The sequence below is a fragment of the Rhinopithecus bieti genome, unplaced genomic scaffold, assembly GCF_001698545.2.
Source record: "Rhinopithecus bieti isolate Rb0 unplaced genomic scaffold, ASM169854v2 scaffold_42219, whole genome shotgun sequence".
NCBI classification, from domain to species: domain Eukaryota; kingdom Metazoa; phylum Chordata; class Mammalia; order Primates; family Cercopithecidae; genus Rhinopithecus; species Rhinopithecus bieti.
Window position 1 is genome coordinate 1,241,095 of NW_016817843.1, and position 8,800 is coordinate 1,249,894.

Genomic DNA, 8,800 nt, shown 5'->3' on the forward strand with positions numbered 1-8,800 from the left:
TAATTTTTTTTTTTGTATTTTTTAGTAAGACGGGGTTTCACCGGGTTAGCCAGGCTGGTCTCGATCTCCTGACCTCGTGATCCGCCTGTCTCGGCCTCCCAAAGTGCTGGGATTACAGGCTTGAGCCACCGCGCCCGGCCGAGGAGTTTCATACCTACACTAATCTTAAGTTTCCAAAAGCCGTAAGGGCTAGACACAGATCCTTCCACTTTATTGTTCACCTCTTGCAATGCAACCCCTACATGCTCTAATAATTGTACTTCCCATATGCAGTTGACTGTGGTGATTTGAGCCTTTTAAACACAGAACCTGACTTTGCCTCCCCAACCTCCCCCCAACAAATTACATAAGCTGAATACTAGTATTTCCAGTCTGTTGTTCAGCACATGGCATGAAATGTCCTAGTTTCTCCATCATTACACCCCAACAATTTAAAAAACTGGGCTCTCGGCCTCCTAGTATGTGGTTGAGCATGTTAAAGGAAGTATCATAACAGAACTCCCAATTCTGTAACAGATACAAGTGCCAGACAAGGCAACTTCCATCGTACTTTTCAGCACAGAGAAAACACACTATCTCATTTTCTCTTTTCTTTTCTTTTCTTTCTTTTTTTTTTTTTTTTTTTTGAGATACAGTCTCGCTCTGTGGTCCAGGGTGGAGTGCAGTGGCGCCATCTCAGCCCACTGCAGCCTCATCTCCCGGGTTCAAGTGATTCTCCTGCCTCAGTCTCCTGAGTAGCTGGAACTACAGGCACGCATCACCAGGCCCAGCTAATTTTTGTTATTTTTTTTGGTAGAGACAGGGTTTCATCATGTTAGCCAGGCCGGTCTCTAACTCCTGAGCTCAGGTGATCAGCCCTCCTCGGCCTTCCAAAGTGCTGGGATTACAGGCATTAGTCACCATGCCTAGCCCACTAGCTCATTTTTCTTTTCTTTTCTTTTCTTTTTTTTTTTTTTTTTTTTTTTTTTTGAGACAGAGTCTTGCTCTGTTGCCCAGGCTGGAGTGCAGTGGCGTGATCTCAGCTCACTGAAACCTTCGCTTCCCAGGTTCCAGCGATTCTCCTGTCTCAGCTTCTTGAATACCTGGGACTACAGGCATGTGCCACCAGTTCTGGCTAATTTTTTTGGTATTTTTAGTGCAGATGGGGTTTTACTGTGTTAGCTAGGATGATCTCCATCTCCTGACCTCATGATCTGCCCACCTTGGCCTCCCAAACTGCTGGGATTACAGGTGTGAGTCACCGCACCTGACCCTAGCTCATCTTTCTAACAAACTAACACTTAAATACGCTTCTCATGCCTCTTCCAGGACGCTAAATGGGTTACCCACTAATTATAAAGGCTCAACAATTGGCCTTCTGTACCTTGTTCAACACAATGAGGAGCATCTTTAAATGGTACTGCCCCATTTCCAATGGGATGAGAGTGAGATTTTACTTCCAATGAGTTTTTCAGCCTATTAGATGGATTATCTTGAAAGACACTCCAAGAAACCACTAAAGGAAATGCTTCATTCCACTATCGTGTTCACTGTGCTGAATGGGGTGTTTTACTTCTACCATTTCGCTTTGCAACAACTATAAAAGCTATTGTACTGAGAGAGTTAATTCCAGCAGGCCTGAAATTAGCTTGAACTGTTCCTGCGTGGCAATGACCCCTGGCCAAGGGCATGAAGCATACTGATTAATAATGTTGCTTTTTAACCATCAGTCTGAGGAGCTTCAGGGAAACTTGTACTAGCATCAACTTTGCTTTTTGAAAACAATGACATAAATGATTTGTACCTGGTCTCAGTGAGACCCCTCCATCCCCTGCCACAGGGTTCTGCTGTTGAGGCTGGTTATGCCTTAAGACTATGTCCATAACCAGCAAAATATAAAAATCCCCAACTGAGCCTCCATTTTGGACGCCCCTGTTTCCGAGGTATTCCATGCACACATCAATGGTTTTTGATCCAACAGAGAAAGTGTATCCTGCCATGTTCCTTACAGAAACTAGGACAAAGGAGCTGGCACCTGGCCTATCTGGCCATGAATAGCCTTTGACTGAGATGCTTATTCTTACTTTACTGTTTTTTGCTATATTGTGTCCTCTTGCTGTAACAAACTCTAGATGTTGGATCTGTTCAGTAATTTTTAGCAGTGAAACCCAGTTTAACTTCCACTTAATGATTACACAACTGGCCGGGCGCAGTGGCTCACGCCTGTAATCCCAGCACTTTGGGAGGCCGAGGCGGGCGGATCACAAGGTCAGGAGATCGAGACCATCCTGGCTAACACAGTGAAACCCCGTCTCTACTAAAAATACAAAAAATTAGCCAGGCATGGTGGCAGACGCCTGTAGTCCCAGTTACTCAGGAGGCTGAGGCAGAAGAATGGCGAGAACCCGGGAGGCGGAGCTTGCAGTGAGCCGAGATTGCGCCATTGCACTCCAGTCTGGGCGACAAAGCGAGACTCCGTCTCCAAAAAAAAAAAAAAAAAAAAAAAAATTACACAACTGCATTTGTATATGTGTGTTTGATTCAATATTTCAAATGTTTTACATTACCTAAAATATATGCCCCCAAAGGCCATAAACCTATACTCCCATTATGTTGTTCAGCACACTGAACAGGGTCTCTTCCATGCGCTATCTGTGTTATCCAAGAAACTACAAGATGCTTGTACTTCCCTCAAGATTTTCGGCATTATGAGTTGACTTTCTTATGGGCACCATTCCAGTCATCCAGCAAATTTTAAGAACTTGGCACTTACATTTCTAATATATTGCTCAGAATACTGAATGGAGGACAAGAGGTCAAGGGGTTTAGAAGCTGTGATGTTGAAATATCATTTATAAGGTACTGAAACTACCAAAAGTTATGGCAGGGATAGTGTAAAGGGAGTGACCGTGATGCAGGCACTGCATCTTCAGGGAATTAGGAGAGACTCGGGCATCTCTACATGGCTGCAGCAAGCAGGGCTGGTCTAGTCTGATGACATCAGAGTCAAAGCCAGAGACTTTAGAGAGTAGGCACAGATAATGGTCTTAAGACAGCAAAGAGAATCTCACATCCAGACCCAGGGACAGGGAGGTGAGTGTGGGAAGCATGGTTCACCGAAGGAAAACCAGGGTGCTATTACTAGAGTATTCTGGTATGGATGCTAAGTGCTGGGTGAGTGAGTGCCAAAGTGATCCGAAGTGCCAAAGTGGTCTGAAGTTCGTTTTTTTTTTTTTTTTTGAGACAGTCTTTCTCTCTGTTGCCCAGGCTGGAGCGCAGTGGCACCATCTTAGTTCACTGCAACCTCTGCCTCCCAGGTTCTAATAATTCTCCTGCCTCAGCTGTGATTACAGGCATGTGCCACCACACCCAGCTAACTTTTGTATTTTTAGTAGAGACAGTGTTTCACCATGTTGACCATGCTGGTCTCGAACTCCTGACCTCAAGTAATCTGCCCACCTCAGCCTCCCAAAGTGTTGAGATTACAGGTGTCAGCCACTGTACCCAGCTGATCGGATAGAAGCTTTCTGAGGGAGGTGAACTGGGGGGTTTACGTGGTAGACTAGAGGAAGGAGGGGGAAATAAGTTACAGGTATAGCTGTAGACAGAGCTGAAAGGGGTAGGGGACAGAGGTAAGAGGACAAAGAGAAGCAAGGTGTGGGTTTAGAAATAGGGTCATTGAGGACTACATCTTCACACATTTCATTTGTGTGTGGCCTAGCACGCCCCTATGGGACCTTCAATTGGAAGTCTCAAGTCCTGTCACTGATATGTTGAACATGTTTGACACATAGATTGTGACCACAATGCCACTTTACCTTGGCTACAGCTCTTTCACACTTGAATCAGTGGGGGCAATCTTCCCTAGCCCTTAGATGAACACTGCTGCAGGCCTTTAACATTCTCTCTTTTTCCTAGGTATTAAACAGTAGGGGCTCCTACTTGTGACACAGAGTCTTAGCTGACACAGGAGACACAGGGGGCATTGGAGAATGGGTTCCAGGTAAGTGTCTTCTTGTTGAAGTTATACAACAGTAATATGGGGTCCGGGTTGTTTTTTGTTTGTTTTTCTGTTGCTCATATTTCCCTACACATAGTCTGATCACTTGAATAATTAGAACATTAAATTGCAGTATCATTTGGATGCACAGCAAGTACAAAATTAACATTGTAGAGCAGACATCCCACAGTTTAGCTAAGTTTTGGCATTTGTGGATTTTTAAAAGTGTAACTGCAACCTCTTTGACACTTCTTCAAGAGGTTGGGCTTGAACCTCTATGGCTGCTCCCCATGAGGGTGGGGTTGTGACTGCTTCCATCAAGAGAGTAGGGTGGAGTTATGTGACCTCCGAGGCTAGGACATAAAAGGCCATGAAGCTTCCTCTTTGTTTACTGGAATGCTTGCTCTTGGAGCCCTGAGCTGCCATGCAAGACTCCCAGCTACACCAAGGCGACCATGGAGAAGCCTCCTTTAGTGCTCCAGTTAGTCTGCAGCCCTAGTGCCCAAGTCATCCCAGTGTAGATGGCAGCTATGTGAGTGAATGAGCCTTGAGATCGGGGTTAGCCAACTTTTTATCTAAAGGGCCATACTGCACAGCTTTGTGGGCCACATAATCTCTGTCACAATTACCAACATGAATGACTGTGTTCCGATAACATTTATTTGCAAAAAGAAGCCATAGGCCCGCAGGCTATAATTTGTTTTACATGATTCTAATCCCCACTATTTGAGCCTAAGGTCCCAGGCAGATATGGAGGAGCAAAGATAAGCTATTTCCCCTGTGCTCTGTCCAAACCTCCGATCCACAGAATCCAGGAATCTAATAAAATGGCTGACATTTTACACCCACTATGTTTCGGGTGGTATGTCAAACACCGGTAGATAGCTGAAGAATATTGTACAAGGCAGGCCTCAACAAGAAAGTGAGATTTGAGCTGACTTGGAGGAGAGTCAACTGGGAAGCTGTGTGTCTGGGGGAAGAGCATTTCAAGCAGAGGGAACAGCCAGTGCAAAACCTTTCGGCGGAGGAGTGCTTGGTATATGTGAGCAATAGCAAGGAAATTGCAGGAGAACAGCTCTGCTGAGGTGCCCCTGGCAATCTTGCACATCTCTAGAGGCCATGTAGGCAAGGTATGACCATGGTCTGAGCCAAGTCTTGTGGGACTGCCTTGCGATTTCCCGTAAAGCAGGGATAGGTAAGCCTGGTGAGGAGCCACTGGGAGGCAGTTTCCTATCCCTGCCTTGGGGGAGACTGCTGCAAGGCCATTTCTCTTCCTTCTCCAATGTTTCAGTTGACTGCAGCACTTTCCATATCCCTCCCTCCACCTCCCAGCCCCCTTCCCTCCAAGCATACAGCAGCAGGCTCCTGTGAAGTCTATAAAACTGCTTGGTGTAGTTTAGACTTGGCTTCTCAGCGGCAGGGCTCATGTTGTCTTTTTTTTTTTTTTTTTTTTTTTGTAAATCATGTAGACCCATAGGATAACAATCGCCCTTCCAGTTTGGTGTTATCCTGTGGGCCTAAGGATGCATGGAGCTGGCACCACACTGATTTTGCTTTTGCTGTCGCTGTAAATAATAACCTGTCTAAATCCATCTGGGCTGCTTGTCTCCTTCCCGTAGCCAAATCTACGGGAAGTGTCCAGCCAGTGTAGGGGTCAAGGGACTGCTTGACAAGAGACCAAAGTAAATGGAAGAGGCATAAGGAGGTGAGGCCAAAGAGGAAAGTGGACCAGGTCACACAGAACCAGATCACTGCAGAACCATGTCTTATGCAGAGAGACAGCAGGAACCACTGGTTTGGGGAGATTTGAGCAGAGGGACATGATTTGGCTCATGTTACGTTGTTAAAGGGAACACATTAAAATACATTCATTCTAAAAGTGTTACCTTTAAGAAACTATGTATATAAATTAAGTTACTGTTGCCATTATTTGTATAAGTAGTTAAATTTCTCTTACGATTCACTCTCTGCTACTGCCTCTTGGACCCTGCACACCTTGTGGCGGTCCATGAGAGTAACGTGCTGTGGTTTCCCCTCTCCCAACTCCTGCTCTGCACTTTGTCATTCACTTTCATCTCCCTCCTTGAGTGTCACCTCTCTCTGGCTTGTCAAGGAGCCACGGCAAAGCGTCCTTCCCCAGGAACCCCTCCCCCAGGGGCGGTGAGCTCCTCGACGCCAGGGCCATGTAGCGCACCTCGGGCCAGGTACCCAGGAGGTGCTAGGCGGCGAGCGGAATGGATGTGGAGGAGCGCTCGGCAGGGAGCGCTGCCGCCGTGGCCTTGGCCTCTGGGAGCGGCGCTGCCAGGGTTTTCTGTGTCAGCCAAGCCTGGAATGCGGGGGCGCCTCTGGACCCTTCTCTTGGGTCCGGGGGCTGCCTAGGGCATCCTCCACTCCTCTCCCACCTTCTGTCCTTCCCTATCTCCCACCCACAGGTGTAGGGCTCCGGACCCGCGCAGCGGCCAGAGCCGTCTCCTCTGGACCTCCAGCCCGCCCCTCCCCTTCACTTCTCTCTCCAGCTCGGTCCCGGTCTCTCAGCCCCCTCCCCTTCCTCTCTTCCCAGCTCCCTGCCGTGCGCCCCACGGTGGCCTTCGGCCCGCCTCTCCTCTCCAACCCCCTCCCTTTCCCCTTTTCTCCCCTCCTCCCCCTCGTCCTCCTGCCCCCTCCCACCCCAACCTGCTGGGCCCGCCGGGACTCGCTCCCCTGCCCGCCCCTCTCCTCCAGCCCTGGTCGGCCTTGGCTCGGCCCCCAGCCCGCCCCTTCCAGCCCTCGGCACCACCCGCCGGCCGCTGGGCTCCGCCACTCTGCACTCGCTGCCGGGGCCGCCTGGACAGGGAGCTTCGCTGGCGCGCTTAGCCGGCGACAGGGCAGGTTCGGGACGTCCATCTGTCCGTCCGTCCGGAGAGAAATTACAGATCCGCAGCCCCGGGATGGGGCCGGCCCCGCTGCCGCTGCTGCTGGGCCTCTTCCTCCCCGCGCTCTGCAGTAGAGGTGAGTGCGTCCGGCTGGGGGCCAGGCGAGGGGGTGGGGGCTCCCAGGAGGAGGCAGAGGGCTCAGGGGAGTGAGCGCGTCCACAGGGGCGCTCCTGGCTGCTGGAAAAGTTCGCAAACACCCTCCAGCCACTGCGGTGCCAGAGAAGGGGGCGCAGGCGAACCTTCCGTCCACAGACCGCGGCCCCTCAAGCGTCCCGAGGGCACCCAGCCCGGCTTGTGGGTGCGCGTCGTGGTGAAGCCGGGTGGGGGTCGGCGCTGCAGCCTTCCCTCTTCACCGCGGAGGAGGAAATCGAGCTCCGCTGGGCGCGCTGCAAGTCTCGAAGTTCCTACGAGTGGAACGTAGGTAGCAGGTCTGGTCTGGAATGCGACGAGAACTTTCCACTAAACAGAGTTGCATGGTGGGGCCCCGCTCTGGCGGGAGTTCCGGGGGCCACAGATCCGGTCTCCCGAGGGACCGGCGCGGGGCGAACGAACGGGCTGCGGGAGCCGGAGCTGCATTCGGGGAGCCGCGATAGACTGAGGCCGAGAGTCCGGCCAGGGAGGGACGGCAGTCCTGGCTGCTCCCACTGGGCCCTTACGGACATTATTAGCATCCCTTTGTAGGGGCATCCAGAGAGTGTGGGGACCTGGAAAATTCTTTTCACTCCTGTTGTGGCAGAACAGAATTTACGGTGCTCGACAGCGTTTACGTTTATCTGGACGCAGCCAAGTGTTGTTACAGGCTTTTTTTTTTTTTTTTTTTTGAGACCCAGTCTCGCTCTGTCGCCAGGCTGGAGTGCAGTGGCGCGATCTCGGCTCACTGCAGTCTCCGCCTCCCGGGTTCAAGCGATTCTCCTACCTCAGCCTCCCGAATAGCTGGGACTATGGACGCGCGCTACCACGCCCGGCTAATTTTTGTATTTTTAGTAGAGACGGGGTTTCACCATGTTGGCCAGGATGGTCTCGATCTCTTGACCGCGTGATCTGCCTGCGTCGGCCTCCCAAAGTTCTGGGATTACAGTCCTGAGCCACCGCGCCCGGCATGTTCCAGGTATTTTAATACAAGATGCTGGGTTGATAAGTGGAGGCAAGGAAGGCCGGTTTCATTCTGCATGAACAGCTTATTTGGGGAGTGAGTGATGAACAGATTTCAAGTTTGATCGCTGATGCACTTCTTGAGGAAGCTGGAATAAACTTTTTTTTTTTTTTTGAGGCGGAGTCTTGCTCTGTTGCCCAGGCTGGAGTGCAGTGGCCGTATCTCAGCTCAGTGCAAGCTCCGCCTCCCGGGTTCCCGCCATTCTCCCGCCTTAGCCTCCCGAGTAGCTGGGACTACAGGCCCCGCCCCTCGCCTGGCTAGTTTTTTTTTTTTTTTGTATTTTTTAGTAGAGACGGGGTTTCACCGTGTTAGCCAGGATGGTCTCGATCTCCTGACCTCGTGATCCACCCGTCTTGGCCTCCCAAAGTGCTGGGATTACAGGCTTGAGCCACCGCGCCCCGCCGAAGCTGGAATAAACTTATCAGGCTTTACCTGAAAGAGAAAGAAAGGGGAAAATGCTAAATAAACACATTCCAAGTATTTTCTCTTAGCTAAAAGGTTTCTATTTCCATTCAGAATGCAGATTTTATCTCTTTTGGTCGTGAATGCACTTGACTAGCCTTCACCTATTATAATCAAAGATTTTTTTAGGAATACCTGGAAAGCTCACTTTATAGTCAAGTAAGTTACTTAAAAGTTTTTCCTTTGAGATTTTCCTTTGAAAGCTCATTTACTCAAATGAAAAATTCTTAAACAATGCACCCCTTTTTCCACGTTAAATTACATAAGCAATTTATAATTTGGGGCAACATAGCA

The 8,800-nt window shown here is 49.7% G+C and overlaps 1 protein-coding gene across 1 annotated transcript in view; it reads left to right on the forward strand.

Moving 5' to 3' along the window:
• Positions 1–6,655: 6,655 nt before the first annotated feature.
• Positions 6,656–8,800, forward strand: part of MERTK (MER proto-oncogene, tyrosine kinase) — a 142,004-nt gene continuing 139,859 nt past the window's right edge. The window contains exon 1 of the mRNA XM_017856217.1: positions 6,656–6,967. Within this exon, the coding sequence (XP_017711706.1) occupies positions 6,907–6,967 (61 nt within the window). The 5' untranslated portion in view covers positions 6,656–6,906. The remainder of the gene's footprint in view (positions 6,968–8,800) is intronic.